The sequence below is a fragment of the Vicugna pacos genome, chromosome 4 (assembly GCF_048564905.1).
Source record: "Vicugna pacos chromosome 4, VicPac4, whole genome shotgun sequence".
Taxonomy (NCBI): Eukaryota; Metazoa; Chordata; class Mammalia; order Artiodactyla; family Camelidae; genus Vicugna; species Vicugna pacos.
The window spans coordinates 73,023,181-73,041,542 of NC_132990.1; the positions used below are offsets into that span (position 1 = coordinate 73,023,181).

At 54.1% G+C, this 18,362-nt stretch overlaps 2 protein-coding genes across 2 annotated transcripts; both read right to left on the bottom strand.

The window, feature by feature from the left end:
* Positions 1 to 4,077: 4,077 nt before the first annotated feature.
* PIP5KL1 (phosphatidylinositol-4-phosphate 5-kinase like 1) lies at positions 4,078 to 11,641 on the bottom strand. The gene is made up of 10 exons (XM_006205478.3): positions 11,560 to 11,641; positions 10,514 to 10,717; positions 9,310 to 9,360; positions 8,959 to 9,113; positions 8,615 to 8,739; positions 8,128 to 8,162; positions 7,982 to 8,037; positions 7,117 to 7,229; positions 6,666 to 6,819; positions 4,078 to 4,692 (listed from the first exon to the last, which is right to left on the bottom strand). The coding sequence occupies exons 1-10, from the start codon at positions 11,587 to 11,589 to the stop codon at positions 4,425 to 4,427; spliced, it is 1,191 nt and encodes a 396-aa protein (XP_006205540.1). The 5' UTR covers positions 11,590 to 11,641; the 3' UTR covers positions 4,078 to 4,424.
* Positions 11,642 to 14,430: 2,789 nt separating this feature from the next.
* Positions 14,431 to 17,394, bottom strand: DPM2 (dolichyl-phosphate mannosyltransferase subunit 2, regulatory). The gene is made up of 4 exons (XM_015240241.3): positions 17,182 to 17,394; positions 16,801 to 16,890; positions 15,911 to 16,013; positions 14,431 to 15,108 (listed from the first exon to the last, which is right to left on the bottom strand). The coding sequence occupies exons 1-4, from the start codon at positions 17,377 to 17,379 to the stop codon at positions 15,050 to 15,052; spliced, it is 450 nt and encodes a 149-aa protein (XP_015095727.2). The 5' UTR covers positions 17,380 to 17,394; the 3' UTR covers positions 14,431 to 15,049.
* Positions 17,395 to 18,362: the final 968 nt, after the last annotated feature.

The following is an 18,362-nucleotide window of genomic DNA, read 5'->3' on the forward strand; positions in this document are numbered from 1 at the left end:
TTTGGAATTTCAGAAACAGCCAATAATTATGTTAAAACCCTGAAATTCCAATGTCGTGTTGTATTTTTTCTGGCAGCCTTCCCTGGGCTTCTGGTGATGTGACCTGAACCTCAGTTTTTCTCCTCTGTGGACTGGGTGGGGGCTGATAATAGCACCTACCTCCAGGTGAGATAGGGGCATCTGTGGCAGAGCCGAGATCCATACCCTGGGTGGTCTCACTCTGGAGCCAGGGCTCTGACTACCTACTTTAACTTCCCAATCGCCGCTGTTTTGTTGCAAGGCCCAGCGGTAAAACCAGGTAAGAATCATGGGACTGGAGATAAACAAAACATAGGCAGTATTCAATTCAAGAGTTACTTGGTTTATTGCACACAATTAGCATGCAACACAGATTAGTCAAAGTAGGGAAAATAGAAAAGGGGGTAACAAACCACTCCAAAAAGAAGTCTGGGAAGGAGCCATCTCAGCACAAGAAGCAGGCTCTGGTCCAGCCAAATGGGTCTCATGACAGATGTGAGTGGGAAGTTATCTTCTGCTCCAACAGTGCATCCGTCTGGAACAGTTCTCTGCAGTGTGGAGTCCCCAGGCAAAGAATCTTCAAGTCGCTCAGCACTGTGGTCTCATTTAAAGGGATCTGCCAGTAGGGTGTACCACTTATGCCCCAAGGGGTCTTATCTCTATCAGTTATTCCCTCTGTTCCGGTAAATTCTTCCCAAGGAACCAAATTCTTTAACTAAAGCAGCACTCAATTTATCACACTAAGACACTCTCAGTCCTATACTGGGCAGTTCACAGCAAGTAATGTGGAAGTTCACATTGGCCACTGTGACTCCATCTTGAATTTTACTTAGCTTAAATCCTGTGAGTTTCACACAAGATGAGTAGGAATCACAATACAAAGGGAATCACAGTACAACAGCCCTCTTCTCAAAGTGTCCTCAAATCCAAGCCAGCTCAGTTTAGGGCCCGTGCAGGTGCTGAAATGTGTCCCATTTGAAGGCTTACATGGGGTTCCTCAAGGATTTCAAACTCAAGTGCCTTCTGGGCCCAGAAAAGTTTGAAGGGATAGATAGGGGGCAACAGGGAGAGGTGGGCCTGTGGGGAAGTGGAAAGCATACTTCCCATCTAAACATTTTTTTGGTGGGGAGGGTATAGCTCAGTAGTAGAGTGCGTGCCTAGCATGCACGAAGCCCTGGGTTCGATCCCCAGTACCTCCATTAAAAAATAAATAAACCTAATTACCAATACCCCCAAACAAACAAAAAATCAATTAAAAATAAGTAAATAAACTGGTTTTTTTTTTTCTTACAAAATGCTTCATGGGCCAGAAAGAGGTCTTACCACCCCTGCCACACGCACTTCCTTCTGCAGGGCCGTGGAATGGGAACCATTTCAAACTCCATTTTCCCTTTTCTCAGAGGCTCTGGTGCGGGCACAGTAGCAAGGGATTCGTGTTGGGTATCTGCACCCAGCTCAGCAACCTTCTTCTCCAGATGCAAAGCCAAGACCCCATTCCAGTGATCTAGGCCTCCATGCCTCTCCCCTTCCTGTTGAGGGGGGCTGTTGCTGAAGCAGCCCTGCCCCCAGGGCCTTCTTTGAGCACAACCCTTCCTTGTCTCCCCTGCCCCAGCCTGGGCACACCCAAGCTCAGTCTCTCTCTGTGGCCCTTCATTCACACAAAGCAAGGTACACAGTGGGTCCCCAAAGCCGAAGCCCTTCTGGCCTTCCAAGTCCTCATCCTTCAACCCCAAGGGGAAAATGGTGAGATGTTCCCAATGCATGCACTGATCACCCATAATGGCTGATGAAGTGACGATTCCTTCCCCAGAGAGACAGATCCCTCCTTGCTAGGACCGAAGGGAGACCAGGAGATGCCCAAATGTCCCAGGCTCCCAGAGAGGATGAGGATCATACAGCCACAGTGGAACGGACACTGGGAAGTCCCGCAGCCTCAGATGAAGCTCTTCAATCTGGTTTTGGCAAAAGTCCCCTCTCCTTCCCGTGACCTACGAGGCTCTGCACAGTCCGATCTCCTGCCTCCTTCCTAATCACTGTCCACCCACCCTGGCCACCCTTCTGATCCCCAGTCACACTGAGCTCATTCCTACCTCAGTACCTTTACACTTGCTCTATCCTCTACTTGGATTTCTCTAGTCGCATGGCCAGCTCTTATTCAGCTCAAATATTATCTCCTCAGAAAGGCTCTTGCCAACTACTCTATCCAACACCACACCCTCATCCCTCTTGTCCCACCTTGATTTATTCTTTTCATATTACTTGTCACACTTTGAAATCACCCTGTGTATTAACTGGTTTTCTTGTTTATGGGCCACTTGCCCCTTAGGCTCTAACCTCCATGTGGGCAGTCAAGCTAGTCATGTCACTGGGGCATTTCCAACACCTGCACAGTGCCTGGCACACACTAGGGGCCAGATAATGTCTGTTGAATAAGCAAGTTAGGAGAGCTTGGAGTCCTGAGCCCCGTGAGATCTTGGATGAGCCACCTCCATTTCCAGCCTCCATCCCTGCTTCAGCCCATTGCCAGAGACCCAAAGGATGTAAGGGCTGAGCCATCCCTTTCTGAGCGTAGGACTCGGGCTCTGACTCAGCCCCTGTTGGATCCAGACCCCAGAGAAATGCAGGGCCAAACCCCAGTTTCCTACCATACTGCCCTTCCACCAGAGTTTCCACGACCCACCCACCTCCCTAGTGATGGCCTTAACACATTCTGTGTCTCAACTTCCTGCTGAGCCCGAAGGAGAAATTCTCTGTGACTTGGGCCAGCTCAGAAAGGTTGAGTAATCACCCAAGGTCACCCACACAGCTTAGGGTGATATCAGTTACATATATAGTCCAGGAACCCACAATCTAGTCCTGCGGCATAAGCTTTCCCTTTCTCTCCCTTCCTCATGAGCCATTTTTCCTCATCTTCTCTGAAGGCCAATGGAATGGCAGTGTTGGATGTAACTGCATGGCTTTCCCAAGGTCTGGAGTCATCCAGTCCTGGGGACCAGCTCTTGGCCCGCAAATCCCCCACCTCCACACTGTCCCCCCGACTCTGAACTCTGACCACAGAGTAACGTTTCTTTCTCTCAAATGCCAGGCTCTCTCTTACCCCAGATCTTTGCTGTGCCCTTTGCCTGAGACCCTCCCAAGGCTGCATTTGATTATTCTGGTCTCAATTTAGAGATTAGAGTCCCTCTCTCATCAAATAATTAGGTGGGGGCTCCTTCTCTGAGCTCCACAGCCCCATGTTCCTTCATGAGGCTTTGTCACACTGGGTAGCATTTGTCACGGTCACTCCGACTGTGATTTCTGTGGAGGTGGAATCTGCATCTTGTTCCACTTCAAGTCCGGATTTCCCAGCAGAGGGTTTGTCACATAGCAGGTGCTCAATAAATATTTAATGAGTTAAATATTTCCATTTTAAAGATTAGACCACTGAAACACAGAGAGGTTTAGCACCTTGCCCTGGTCACACAGCCACCCCCAGAGCGGCTCTAGAGGAAAGGCCCACTTGGACATGGTCAGATTGGACTGGGCTCAGAGGCTGAGCTGGAGTTTCCTGGAGGAGGGAGAAGGAAAGATCAGGGGCTAAGCAGGCAGTTTGCTTCTCCGCTTCCAGTAACGTTTGTGCACCCAGGTCCCTTGATCTGACCACCAACCCCTGACCCCATTTCACAGATGAGAAAAGTGACTCCCAGGGGAGGGTAGAGTTTGCTCAAGATCAATAGTGGACCCCAACAAAAAGCTTCCCAGAGCTGCAGGCCCCCCAATACCCCACATTCTCCCACCTGCATCCTTAGAGGAGCATGAGTCAGGGGGCTTTCCCCAGAAGGAGGCCAGTGGACCCTTCCTGAGCCAGGGGCGGGGTAGTTGAGGGGCCTGGGTTCCCAGGCTGGCATTGCCACTTACCAGTGGATAAGCCCCTTAATGTCTCTGGATCTCAGTTTTCCCATCTGGAAGACAAGGGGGCTGGGCTGGAGCCTCCAGCCTACCCCCATCCCCAATGAGGACAGGGCTGCAGGAGTTGGTGGGTAAGAATACAGGCTCCTGAGTCCAAAAGGCATAGTTGAGTCCTGGTTCCAGCATTTATTGCTGAATGATCTTGCTCAGTCCCTTCACCCCATGAGCCTCCATCTCATGGTCTGTAAAAAAAGGAGAAGAAGAAGAAGAATAGCATTTTTTTTTTTTTGTATTTTGAGGATTACGTTGGCTAAGGTAGGGGAATCCCTGGCACAATGCCCGGCCCAGCAGCGCCGTCAAATGAGTTCATAATATTAGCTAGGGGATGCTGCCCTCTGGAGGCCAACGGGAGTAACATCGGGCGAGGGAAGCCTGACCCGCTGCCGGGGCCAGGCTGGAACCCGCAACCCGCGGCGTGCGCTCATTGTCCAGATGGGGAGAGCACGGCCCGGTGCCGGTCACTCGGTGTGCGCCTCCACCCACTGGCAGAGGCGACGGGCGTAGCGAGCCGGACTGACGGTGGAGAAGGTCCGGCCCGGGTAGCGCAGTGTCTTCCATAGGTGCTCCAGCCGCTTGCGGAGCCCGTAGACCGTGGCGAGGTCCACGACGCCCAGGAAATAGCGTTGCTCCGGCCCGTCCAAGATGTGTAGGGCGTTGGGGGCATCGGGCAGCAGCCGGCGGTTCTGGGCTCCCGGCTCCTCCGGGCTCTGTACCCCTCGCAAAGACCTGCGGTCAGACAGGTAGGTGAGGTTGCCCCCTCCTCCAGAGAGCCCCAGCCAATGAACTGGATCATTCCCACACGTACTGCGTGCCCAAGCCAGCGACGTCAGATAAACTGGATAGCTGAGTAAAGTGCAGTTGATGGTCTATAGCTTAGCAGCCCATTACACAACCACCAGCCAGTCACTGTGGCCACTAAGCACTTAAATGTGGCCGGTCCTAATTGAGATGTGCGATAAGTGTAAAATGCATGCTGAATTTCCAAGACAGTATGAGGAAAAGAATGTAAAATATCATAAATGTTATATATTGATTAGGTGATAAAATGATCAAAAATTGGAGTGTATGAGGTAAATGAATGATATTATTTAAATTATTTTTACCTATTTCTTTTTAATTTTTAAAAAGGCGCTACTAGAAAATTTTAAACTGCCTGTGTGGCTCGAATTAAATTTCTATTTAGCACTGCGTAGTGCTAGTCTAGAGCATACAGCTCACCCAGAATCTGGTTCTGCACTTTCGTGCCACATTACTTTGGGTAAATCCCATATTTGGGTATTTCCTAAATTTCTCTTTGGGGTCATCCAACCCTGGAAGTTTCAGGGTGGCAGAAGTGAAACTTTGCAAACAAAGTCCAGCCTCAGTTTGCATATGGCGTGTCTTTTTGTCTCAGATTGTCTTCCAAATCAGAAGATGCCTTTAGCTGGGCCCCCAATCCCAGCCAGAAAGAAGCAGATTCAGTTCCCTAACTTTGTCCTCCTGTGGTGGTGGTAGTGAGAGGGTGGGGGTGGGTCTCTGAGGACTTTATTCCTGACCTGCTCAGGTTTTGGGGGAAATAAGCCAATCAAAGACAAGCTCTGCCTAGGCACTGACCAATCAGAACCCAGTGGTCTGGGAGCCAGATAGAGCACTGGTACCCTCTGCAGTGCTATGGTTAACCTTGGAGGAGGAGAGTGTGGTTCCAAATGAGAGGATGGGAACTAGGTGATGGTGGGACTGTGGCAGTGGCCATTTACCAGGTAGCACAGAAATATTTCAATAGAACAACAACCATTGTATACAAACTTGGGTTTACTGGCTGGTTGACAGCTGTAATCTATGCAGCAGCTGAGGCAGAGGGCAAGGGAGAAGCCAACCCATCTTGAATGGACAAATTTGGGGTTCTGTACCCCATGGCAGGCATTCCACCATCTGGTCAGGACTTGCCCACCAAGCCACAGGTTTCGTGGGGAGCCATTACCCTGGGTAGTGCTCAAGCCTCCAAAGGGTGGGGCTGGGGGCTGAGTGAGTGGACATAATTTTTCACTCTTCTTGTCCAACCACCAGATCAATGGACTTATTTCCTTTAAGTGCCTATCTTAAAGGCACTGTGTAATTCTGTTCAACCACAAAGGTGGGCCTTGGAGGACTGAAATCCAAGTAACTAACCAAGTACTAATATGAATCATTAGAAGTCATTCTACGACTTCGTTTCCTCTCTCTGAGGTTCAGTTTTCACTTCTCTAAAATGGGAATGATCCCTACCTCTCAATGAGGCCCACAGTCAGCATGTAAGGATGGGGGCATACAAGAGAAAGACACCAGGATGCTGCTGCCAGTGGTGATGACCTCAGGGTCCTCGAAGTAGAATCACTGGGTTAAGGGGCAAGGACTCTTTCTAAAGCAAAAATTAAATAGGTCTGGAACCTTCAGTGACTCCACATCCCCTTCTGGAAAATGGGCAGATTCTTCAAATCAGCATTGAAGCTCTTGTCCAACTGGATCTCACCTGTTCTTTTCCCTGCTGTGGTTCCCACTACCTCTGCCAGCCAGGTTTCTCCAGCCCTCCACCCTGCATGCTTACACACACATACACACAGGTACACATAAACACTGTACTTTTCAGTCTTCAGGTCTTTGCCTGTGCTGTTTCCTCATCACACCATCTGTCTTTTCCATGCTCTCATCACTCATTCTTACTGTTGCCTCTGGGGGCCCACCTGGCTGTGCGGAATATGAGGCTCCTGCCCAGGCCCCTCTCATCATCGTGGAGATGCTGGAAGGCCATGAGGAGGCTGTAATCTAGCACGTTGAGCTCCCGGAGGAAGGAGGTGTCCAGTTCCATCTGGCGGAGGAACCAGCTCCGCTGGGGCCCTGCCAGAGCATCAGTGCCCCCACCTGAGTGCTCATTCTGTGCCAGACAAGGTGCTGAGGGCTCCACATGCATCTGCCCCGGGAGGGCAGGTGTCATTACTGTTCCATTTCACAGATGAGGAAACTCCTCTGTAATTTGCCTGGGTCACCTAGCTATAAAGTCGTGGCACTAGGATTCGCTATCTGATTCCAGAATCTGGGCTCTTAATGACTCAGGCAGAGGGCAGTGCCAGGGACACCCTTCCAACTTCATTCTAAATGGAAGAAGAGCAGGCAATAACCACCCCTATGGCTCACCCAGGTTGATGGTCTTGCCCTGAAAGTTGAGGTCTTTCAGTACCAGGACGAGGGGGCTACCCTCAGGGGCAGGCTCCACCCAGCGGCTCACCTCACAGCCCTTGATGTCATACCTGGGTGGGGTAAAGCAGTGGGGTGGGGGAAGAGAATTCAACTTTACACAGATTTGAGACACACAGGGAACATCACACGGTGAAAGAGCTTCCACTGGGTGACCGTTCACATCCTCAGCATAACGCCATTCCATTATTGTCCCCACGTTAGAGATGAAGAAAAAGGTTCAGAGAGCTGTTTTTTGTGCTGTTGTTTGATTTGCTCAAGACCACACAGTGAGTAAAGAGCAGAGCAGGGATTCCCACTCAGGAGCCTTGGACGCTTTACCCCTGCCTGTGCCTGCCTCCTAGCACCCTGTCATCCTTGGCATGTCCCCGACACAGGGATCCAAACCCTAGATGGCATAAGAGAGGGCATAAGGGAAGCCCACGGCCCTGCGGGAGCACCAATGGGGAGCTTGCTGGCAGAGTCAGGGCCAGGGGGATCAGAGGGTCAGGTGCGATCAGAGGCTGGGTTTGAATCCCTGCTCCTTACGCAGTAGCTGAAAGGATTTCCCCTCCTCAGTTTCTTAGGGATGATGAGGACGCCTACCGCTCAGAGCTGTTCTGGGAATAAGGGAGATAATGAATGCAAATGGCTCAACACAGCGCCCCAGGCATACTGAGTACTCCAGAGACACCGGTCGTGGGTATCATTCTCCGACCCATCAGGAGATCTTAGGAACATCCCTTCTCCTCCCTGGGCCTCAGTGAGCGTGGGTGCTTCAGGGAGTACATTCCAGGTGGGGCCAGGGCCCCGGGAGCCGACTCACCTCTCTGAGATGCGGCTGGCGGGATAGAAGACACTCTGCATGATGATGAAGTATTTCTGGGGACGGGGGTAGGGAGTGAGGGAGGACAGGATCTCATCCTCCAGCCGCCCCCTCCGGCCCGGCCCCCTCGCCTGGGCCTCACCCACCTTCTTTCCCCGGGCCACCCGCAGACTGTGCACTCCTGGAAGGAAGAGGGCGCCAGGTGAGAGCCGCAAACGACAACCCTGGGTCCTTCCCGGCCCAGTCCCAATTCCGGACCACGCCTCCTTCTTGAGATCTGCTGCATCCCAAGCCCACCCCTCCAGACCGCGCCTGAAGACGTATCCTCCTCCTGGGACCGTCCAATCCCAACCCCGCCCCCTTTGGGCCCCGCCCCGGGCCTTGGCCCCGCCCGCTCCACTGACACACACTCTCCAGTCTTCCCTTACACTGTCTAGGACGCACCTCCCACCCCCTACAGTGAACTCTGCCTCTAGCTGGCCCGGTCACCCGTCCAGTCCTTTCCACCCTGCCCGAGCTCAGGTCGCCCACGCCCCGCATCCTGGAACCCCGCTACTCCTTGGCCCCTCCCCTTCTCGCCCTCTCTTCCCCCCTCCCCTCGCCCCGCAGTCCCGGGTCCCTGGCGGGTCGCACCCAGCAACCGCGCAAGCAGTGAGTGCGGGTGCCTCTGCAGGTGCTGCACGTAGCGGGGCAGGTGGGTGAGCAGCGCCTGCACCTCCTGGCGCTGCTGGGTCTTCAGGAAGAAGCGTTGGTCGTGGCTGGGGGGCGAGAGGGAGAGGTCACTGACCAGCGGGAGCTGGAGCGGACTCCCCACCGCCCCTCTCGCCTCCTGCCGTGGCCCTCAGCCTCTCCTCCAACATCTGACCTCTATCTGGCCCTGATCCTCCCTGATCTGGCAATTCTGTTTCTCTCCCCAAGCATCGCCCTCCACCCGGGATACCACTCCCACCCCTTCCCGACTCCTGCCACCAGCTCACGACAGGAAGAAGCTGGCCTTGCTCTTGGAAGTGCTGAGGAACTGCAGGTAGGGGCCGCCGGGGCCCAGTGCGGCCTGATAGTCCTCCTCCGCCAGGCCTAGGGATCGCCGCAGCCGGGCGAAGGCCGGACCAGCCAAGGTGCCCAGCTCAAAGCCCTGCGGAGAGGAAGAGCATCCCCAAGTGTCGACCGGGCCCAAGTGTGTGCAGCTGGCCCCGGCGCAGGAGGGTCAAGGGAAGCACACTCTTCCTGCAAGGCCCTGGGATAAGCCATCACTCCCACTATGCAGATGGAGAAACTGAGGAGGAGACCAGAAAATACTCCCTCCCATTCAGCAGTCTTGGGCTTCCTACCTCATGAACCTGGATCAGGACCTCGGAGAAGTCCTCCTCAGTAGGCGGTCCCTGCAGCAAGGAGCAGAGAGGATCAGGGCAAGCCTTAGCCCCATATTATCAGTCCCAGGGTCTCCAAGCCTCCTGTACTCAGCCTCACCCGCCTTCTCCCAATTGATTCCTTCAGCCAGTGGGGACGACTCCCCGTGTGCCTGAGTTGGGTAGACGGACTGCCAGCCCTCCCAGAGCTGGAGGAAGGGTGAGAGCTACCAAGGCAGGTCCTAGGTGTGTCTCATCTGCTACTGGGTCCCCAACACTAGGCTCTGAGTTAGAACCTGGCACATGGGCCCAACACACACTGGGCAAGTGATGCAGGATGCTGTCCTGGTAAAAGGGATGATGGCCTTGAAGACAAGGCACCTGCCTGATGCAGCCTAGGAGGAGCAGGATCAGGGAAAGCTTGCTGGGGAAGGTGCTGAAATCTGTGCTTATACCAGTGGGAACAGCCATGGTGGCCACCAAGAAGGGAAGGAGGGCCCAAGTGGCTGAAGCGAGTAAGGGAGGGATGGACTGAGAAAGAGGCTGGACAGCTGGCCCTTGGGCTTGAACCAGCAGGATCCTGAGGCCATGCTGAGTATTGAGGAGTCACAGAAGATTCTGAGCAGGTGATGAGATTTAAAGGACTCCTACACTGTCCCTGGAACTCCAGGTCTCTACCAGGACCTGGCTTGTAGGATGTGGTCACACTGTGCACATGTGTGCACACACACAAACAACACACATCTCACTTGGGCCTTCCAGCTGCTGAGCTTGCAGTGGATGATCCTTTCTGCTGAGCCAGCCTGGCCCCAGCCTGAGCTCCAGGGAGGATGGGCCAGGCTGGTGGGGTGGGGGCAGGGTCCCTACTCAAACATATACCTTGGCAGAACTAGGAGGGCCTCAGAGACTAAGCAGTACAATCTCTTCCACCCATTATACAGCTGGGGACACTGAGGCCCAAAGAGAGGCAGAGACCCACCTAGAATCACACAATTCCTCATGCCCCCAACACACCCTGGGCTTTCTGGCTTCCTGGCCTCAGCCCCCACCCCAGAATGTCCCACCCTGCACCAAGCCCCTGCTTTCCTCTCCTTCTAGCCTGCTCTGATCCCCAATCCTGTAGTATTAGCAGCACAGGGCATCAGCCTGGTCTTGCTGTCAGTACTTGGACAGACTGGCCACTCACCGTGGGTGGGTGGTCCATGGACACTTGAGTGGCAGCCCACAGCCCTGCCTGCATCATACACGTCAGCTGGTGCAGCTCGTGCCCTGGGCCAATCTCAAACAGGCCCAAGCGAGACTGCTTGTCCCGTAGCCGCCAGAGGAGGCCACGGTGGCTGGAGCTTGAGGTGGTTGCTCTGTGTCCAGCCTCTGGGGAGGGGGCCAGGACCTGGGGTGGAAGGTACCAGAAGCAATTGTGACAGCAACCCGCAAGGGAAAGACACCGGTGTGAGTCCCACCTTCACTGCTTGTCAGCCCTCCTCTCATCACTCTCTGCCTCAGTTTCCTCAGTTGTAAAATTTAGATAATGCTAGGAACCACCTCACTGGGTGTTGTGAGGAGACAGCACCTGGCATGCAGTCAGCACCCAAAATAATGATGGTTATTATTGTCGATAGGTAGAGCATTCATTTTGCAGCCAAACCTGGCCCAAGACTGACTGTCTCTTACCTGCTGTGTGACCTTAGGTAAATCACCTAACCTCTCTGCACCTTTTCTCATCTATAAAATGAGAACTATGAAAACTCCTTCGTGGCAGATTAACTGTTGTTACTGCTGAGTTTGAGCTCTGTGCACAAGAACTCCTAATAGTAGGAGCTATGATGTCAGTGATTCAGTCGTCTATTCCGCTGGGCTATGCTGAGTTCCTCCAGGCCAGCGCGGAGGGTCAGCACAAAGCTGAAATTATAGCTGTTGACCCATTAGCAGTGGGCACCCACCATATGCCCATCACTGGCTGAGAGCTTAACCTCCGAACATCCCTATGAAGCAGAAGCTTTTATTATCGTCTCCATTTTCCCGATGAGGAAACTGAGGAAGTTCTTAGGGGATACCCGCCAGACTCCCCCCATTCAGACCTGCAGCCCCATGTGGGGCGTGTCCTGGTCCCGGTTCAGTGCAGGACCCCTCCTGGATTTGGATGAGGGTGTGTCAGTTCCCCAAGGGGAGGGAAGGCCCGAACCCTGCCCTCCAACCCTTTCCTTTCCTGCCCTCTCTCGGGTCTGCACCTACCTCTCGGGGCCCTGGGCTCGGCGCGGCCATCGCCCCCGCAGCAGCTTCCCGGGCTCTGGCCGCGTCCCCTGCCTCCGGGCTGCCCCGCTGCAGGGGCCAGGCCCCGCCCCTGCTTCTGGGTCGACCAATCGCTCGGTGCCGGTCACGGCTGCACCCAATCCGTGCGGGGACGCCGGCGGTCGCCCGCGGATCCCGCCCCCGGGGCTGCAGCATCCTTCAGACCGCGGTCCAGGGCAGGGCGGGGCCGCCGCAAGTTGGTTAGGGCCCCCCCGGGGTGTGGGGAGGAAGGCGGGAAGACTCCCTTATTCCCTTCCTGGGGTGGCAGACTCAGGTCTCGGGACCACTCGAGGAGGCGGGTAACCTAAATCTAGTCCCGCCCACCCACTCTGGCGTGAAATTCCCACAGACCGTATTCCGGGTGAGGAAACTTAAGGTCCAGAGAGAAAAGTCACTACCTCCAGGTCACACGGGAAGTCAGGGGCATGCATTCATTCAATACGTACTTTGAACACTCACTATTGGCCAGGAGCAGTGTAGGCTCCGAGGGATTCAGGGGTGAGTGAGAGGAACATAGTTGCCGGCGTGAGCTTTTAAAAGCATCAATCAGATGATGTCACTCTCATGCTTGAAGCCTCCAGCGGCTTCCCATGGCCTCGGAACAAACTCCAAACCCTTTGGCATGGCCCGAGGCTCATCTGTACACTCTCCAGCCCCATTTCAACTCACTCCCCCTACACCCACCACACAGCCACAGGGGCTCCCTACTGGGCCTTGGCCACCAAACTCTTTCACACCTCCAGGCTCCTGCAGGTGCTGTTCCCTCTGCCTGAAATCCTTTCCCTGTAGATTTTATTTGCTTTATTCCTTATCCCTTGCCCGATTCTAAGTGTCCCCTCCCCTCAGTCATGATCACATCACCTTGTTTTATTTTCATCACACTTAACACCGTCAGGCTGTCTTGTTCATTTATTTATTACATCTTCTCCCCTACCCCACCCTACCCCTCACCCCAGAGTAGGAGAGCCAGGAGGGCAGGAACCATGCCAGACTTGTTTTTTTCTGGCTCAGTATCTGGCACAAACCAGCGTTTGAGAAGATATGTTGAACCAATGTAACATGTGCAAAGAACCTCAGTGAGTCCCAGGAAATAGAAGGCCGGCATGGCTGGAGTGAGGAGAGAGCGAGCAGGCAGTTTCTTGTCGGCCATGTGAGGTAGTGGAATGGGATCCCAGAGAAGCATTTAAGTATGGGTGTGAGAAAGATGCTCAGATGTTTTCAAAAGGCCACCGGCTATCATGCAGTCAGACTGGAGGAGGCCACTGTGGGCTGGGGAGAGCAGTGAAGAAGCCTTCTGTGATTTAGGGCACAGGATGTGTACATCAGGAAAGTGATGGGGGGAGAGAGAAGAAAAGGGATTTGGAGTTGTGTAGATGTGGGGGTGGAAGAGGAAAGCCAAAATCACTTATGTCTGCCAGGCTTCTGGCTGGGGGGGGGTCAGGGACACAGGATGATGATGATGCCAGTCACGAGAAAGGGCCTGGCTTGAGAGGAGAGCCAGATTTGTGCAGGGGGTAGGGGGAGTCTGAAAATTCAGATCATGACAGGGTGAATTTGAGATACTGCTATCACATCCGATGGGGATGTCCGGTGGGTGGCTGGTGCATGTGCAGTAAGTACATTGGAGCTCAGGAGAAAGCTGGGCTGGAGGTGAACCTGGGTAAGGATGAGGTTACCTATAAGGCTGGGGTGAAAAGGCCTGTGACCTTGTCCTGAGGAACCCGCCTTCTCACAGGAGAACAGAGGAGCATAAGTGAGACATAAAGTAGGAGAATGAGTCAGCCAGTGTCTGAGGGTGCACCCAGGGGGGATGTCACAGGAGGGGTCAAGGAAACATGCTTTGGATTTAAAGACTAGATGTCACTGGTGGTCTGAGTGCAGCCCTCCTGGAATACTGTGAGCTGAGGAAATACAAACAGCTGGTACGGACACTCTTTTGGGAAGTCTGGCTGTGAAGAGGAGAGAGGAGGGAGGGACCTGGTTGGAATTATCAGGTTGATAAGAGGGGCTCTTAAATGGAGCCTGTAAGACGTTCATGAAACTCTGGGAGGACCTTGTTGAGAAGAGCTTGTTCCCTTGAGAGGGATCATCAGACAGGAGGCTCGTGCTATAGCTGTGGGAGAGGACAGGACCCAGAGCCCAGGTGGGCAGCTCTGCCTGGACTGGAGGATGGGGAGAAGACAGGACAGGTAAGGACATGGCAGGTGAGCCTGCCGTTGGTCTCTTTTTTCTGTTGAGGGGGACATCTCCGCTAACTGGAGGGAGAATGAATGTCCCAGGTGAGAGGGGATGGAGGCTTACGCTAGGCACAGTGAATGAGAGAGCTGGCTGCCCAGAGGGATATGGTGGGATTGCTGGGGACTAGGGCTGGGGCCTGTGCCAGTCCACCTGAACACAGTGGAATCAGCCCAGCTCTGGCCCCCAGCAGCCCTCACTGCCTCAGAGCCAGGCTATGTTGGGCCGCCCGGTACAACAGATGGGCTTTTAGGGGACCAGCCTAAGGATCTTTAAAATCCCATGCTGGCTGGGCTGGCATGGGGGAAGCATGGTAGCGGCTGATGTGGTGCCTGGCACGCCTGGCACTGTCACGCCTCCATGAACTCCCCAGCCATGAACTGCACCAGGCCAGACCCACATCTGTCCTGGCTCCCGTTTTATCCTGTCTTTACCACAGGGATGATCCAGGAGGCCCCTGAGGCAACCTCATTGCACAAACCAGGGTCTCTTGACCTGAGACCAATGCAGAGGCCAGCTCCTAACCCTCTCCAGCCCCAGAGCAGCCCCGATCCCCTGGTCAGGGATGAAACTCAGACAAACACACGATCAACATTTATTGTTCAGCTCTCCCCAACAAGCCAGTACTGGGGCTGGGGGACTGGGCCTGGGGGGCTGGCCCTCCACAAGAAGCGGTCGATCTGGGGGCCTGGTGTGGCCACCCTAATGTGCCCTGAGGCCTGGAGGTGCTCCTGGGGCCTGTGAGCCCTAGGCTTTCCAGGTCCAGAAATCCTGTGGGGTCTGGGGCTATGTCAGACCCAGGAAAGCTGCCTTGGAGGAAGAGCAGGACATGTGGGGAGAGGTCACATGATGCCCCAGAACCTGCCAAATCCAACAACAGCATGTGACAGGAGGGAAACTGAGGCAAGAGTGCAGAACCCATAGGAAAAAGTAACCAAGAGTCTGAAGGTGAGGTGGGGAGGGCCAGCATCTTTCAGATCCTGAGCCAGAAGGGGTGAGAGGGGAACTTTCAGGTACACCTTCCTCCTGGTTTCTGGAAGAGTGAGCAGGGGAGGAGCAGGGGCTCTGGCCAGTCAGGGTGAGTCCTGAGCAGCTCCATCCCACAGGGGTGCCTGCATGGGTCCTGTGGGCTCCCACCCTTGGTCTACCCTGGAGAAGAAGCAGAGAAGGGGCTGGCAGCCTCATCCCTGCTGGGCCTTCACTGAGCCTTTTTGGTCACCTTCTGGTTCTTCAGCATCACGTAGGTGATGAACAGTCCTGGAATATACAGACCAGAAAGGTAAGATCCCAGCTGGGTGTTGCTGGGAGGCCAGAGCAGGACACAGTGTGGCAGAATGACCCTCACATGGGGCGAAGCATCTACCCAAGCATCCTCCAGACCACCTGGGCATCTCCCTAGTCATTCATCAAGCCACGCATTTGCCCACATTCATTCAACAAACATCAGCTAAGCGGCTACGACAGGCAACTTGCTGAGTCTAGTGTTTCCAATTCTACAGGGAATAAGACCCATCCAACTATCCATCTGCTCACCCAGTCAACCACCTGTCCACCTCCCTACCCACCCACTCAGCATCCATCATCCACCCACCTCCCACCCCCATCATCCAGATATCTGACTGGTGACTCATCCAAACCATTTTCTTGAGCACCAACTCAGTGCCATAGCCTGAGCCAGGGGCTGAGGACACAGTAATGATGAAGACACAGTCTCTGCCCCTAGAAAGCCCACAGACTAGACACTGGAAGACAGAGGGTGCAAGACTCATGAGTCAGGGTGACAATCGTGTGAGAGGTGACGGAGGTGTAAGCAGAGTGATGACAGTGGTGGTGGAGAGAGCAGGAAAAAGGAGACATCTTTTTAGAGTCCAATGAGCCTGAGGCATCGACAAGACTGACTTGCAGCCCAGAAGGAAGAACAGGGAAACCCCAGGTATGAGCTGGGGACAAAGAGGCTTAAGCAGATGTACAGCAAGTACCAAAGTGCAGCAGCATGTTCAGGGGTGGAAGAGGGTCTTGGGGCCCCTCAGACACCCTACCCAGGGTTGGGGGAACTTACCCACAAACAGGAGCAGCAGGAGACCAGCGGCCAGTGGGATGGCAACAGCATAGGCTCGGGGCAGGAAATACTTGTGGATGACATGCTGACTGTCGATGAATGGCTGGCATCGAGGGCAGAGCTCTGGTGAGCATTCCTCGCCCTGCCCACCTCCCCAAGCCCAAACATCCCACCTCCTCCGTCTCAGGGGCCGATCCCATCAAAGCACCAAGACTGCATTTGTTTTTAAGATGATGGCATTTTGGGTGACTTGATTTGTTTCCTTCCTTCATTTGTTTAGTAGTTGTGCACTGGGCACTTGCCTGGTGCCTGCCCTAAGTTGGTGCTGGGGACCTGGCAAGGAGCAGAAGACAAAGGACTTGCCCTAAGGCCCCCACAGTCTAGCATGGGAAAATGAGGACTCCTCGAATGGTTCCCAGCCTTGGGCTCCAAGCTCTTCTTTACTAACATTTTTCTCCAAAGGATACCAAGTTCTGCAAGATTTTGCTTTCCAAACACACTGCCCTTTTTAAAGCAGTAACCAACAAATTTTCCCACAGGGGTTAAAGAAAATCCTAAAAACTCTCACAAAATCCACTGGCACTTGTCATGTCCAGAAGCCCACAGATAACCAGGACTAGAGGCAAAGCAAATCCAGAACAGGACTTTACAGTATAGTGGTTAAAGATTCCAGCTTGGGTCTGACGCTTCTCCCTGAGCCTCAGCTTCCTCATCTATAAAATGGGGACACCGCTAGTACCCTCTTCAGTGCTGTTCTGGAGCTTTCATGAGATATGCAGGTAAAGCACCAAGCACAGTGCCTGTCACACTGTAGCTGCTTAAATGATGTTAGGAGCTGGCTTCAAGATCCAGGGGTGGGTGGTGAGAGAGGGCGGGGGAAGCACACATACCAAGAGAATTACCCAGGCGGTGTAGTAGGTGAAGATTATCAGGCTAACAGCGACGAGGCCGAGTCCCACCACCTGGTCAGTCCCCGTGGCCTGGAGAAAAGGGAGAGCTCAACTGAGGAAGTGACCCTTCATTTAGGTGCACTAATGGAGAGGGGCATAGCAGTCTGATTACGCCATTCAGTCAACAGACGTATCTGACGTGGCTGACTAGGCATCAATTTCTAGGCCGGGAGAGAGAGTGTCGGGCCAAGGCGTTATCACCCGTACGATGGGCCGGCGGAAAAGCGATCCCAGCTCCGAGTGCTCAAGCCCTAGCTCCTGAGCAGACCCAGGACCTCACCCCTAGACGCCCCCACGCCCAGCAATCCGCTCCAAGCTCACCATCTCCCCGGCGCTTCGGCGCGGGAGCACCACACCACATCTGGTTCCGCATCCGGGCCCTTCTGGCCTCGGGACGCGGAGCACGCCGGGAGTCGTAGTCCTTAGGCCGGTCCAGGACCAGATTGCCCAAGACAGGTAGGCACCGCCTCCCCGTTTGCATGTCGGGAAATGTAGTTTCTCAAGGGCATTGTGGGACATGTTCCCGAGTCTCCGGGAATAGGATGGAGTGGCGAACCTAGACCCACCGGCACTCGTGGCCTCAGTCCTGGCGAACTCACCCCAGGAAACAAGCCCATTTCTCAATAGCCCAGAGTCCCAAAGTCAGAGTAGAATGTGGGTGGAGTGGCAGAAGTCCCATTTTTCAGATGGGGAAAAAAATGAGTCTGAGAGAAGGGCGAGGACGTGCAGATCACAACCCGAGTCAGTGATGAAGCCTACTCCAGAACCCGAGGGCCCTATTTCCTGGTCCCGAGGCCCTAACTTGTCTGTTGAGGGTGCAGAAAACGTTCACCACAGGGCCTGGGGTGGGAGGAGGAGGGGCTGGCCGGAGCCTTCACGGTTGGAGATTTTGATTGGCTGACCCTTAGGGTGTCCTCTTCACTGCAGGAATGAGGCCAGGTTGACCCTCCCAACCCTCACTGTCTCCCTCTTGGGCCCTGGGTCTTGTGGCAGCCCAGACGTATCTTAGGACTGGCCCGGTGTGCAGGCCCCTCCCCAGGCTTGGAAGCCTGGTCATCTTTGCTGTCCCCTCCAGCTCCAAGGTCTGGAATACTGTGTTCCCACAGCTCGTGGGGCCAGCTGCTTCTCATTCATCAGGTCTCACTGGAATGTCACATGCCCCAAGGAAGCGAACTTCACAGCTAGGCAGGGGTTCCATCCTCTGTGTTCCAAAGCCCGAAGTGTCACTCCATGATGACATTTGTCAGTGCATTTTAATTAGCTGACTTACTTGTTGATCTGGCCCACCTGAGAGCTCCCTGAGGATAGGGCCTGTGGTCACTGTTGTATCCCCAGTGCCCAGCATGGGGCATGACACAAATAAGACCTTTAAATCAATCAACCAGCTTTAAGATTTGGTAATTCTGGAATGCTAGAGTAGAGCACCGGGAGACTCCAGGCCTCCTGAAGGGTTATGCGGAAGCTCTCTATGTGCTGTCTTCACTTAGAGAGACCGGGGACAT

Excerpts from the sequence above, each read along its gene's own strand:
- PIP5KL1 (XM_006205478.3), bottom strand. The coding sequence starts at position 11,589 with ATGGCCGCGCCGAGCCCAGGGCCCCGAGAG. Across the intron at positions 6,820-7,116 it reads GGGCAAGACCATCAACCTGG|GGCCCCAGCGGAGCTGGTTC; the intron begins GTGAGCCATAGG and ends ATGCTCTGGCAG. Across the intron at positions 4,693-6,665 it reads CTCATATTCCGCACAGCCAG|GTCTTTGCGAGGGGTACAGA; the intron begins GTGGGCCCCCAG and ends GTCTGACCGCAG.
- DPM2 (XM_015240241.3), bottom strand. The coding sequence starts at position 17,379 with ATGTCCCACAATGCCCTTGAGAAACTACATTTCCCGACATGCAAACGG. Across the intron at positions 16,891-17,181 it reads GCCGAAGCGCCGGGGAGATG|GCCACGGGGACTGACCAGGT; the intron begins GTGAGCTTGGAG and ends CCTTTTCTCCAG. Across the intron at positions 16,014-16,800 it reads CCGCCTGGGTAATTCTCTTG|CCATTCATCGACAGTCAGCA; the intron begins GTATGTGTGCTT and ends CCTCGATGCCAG.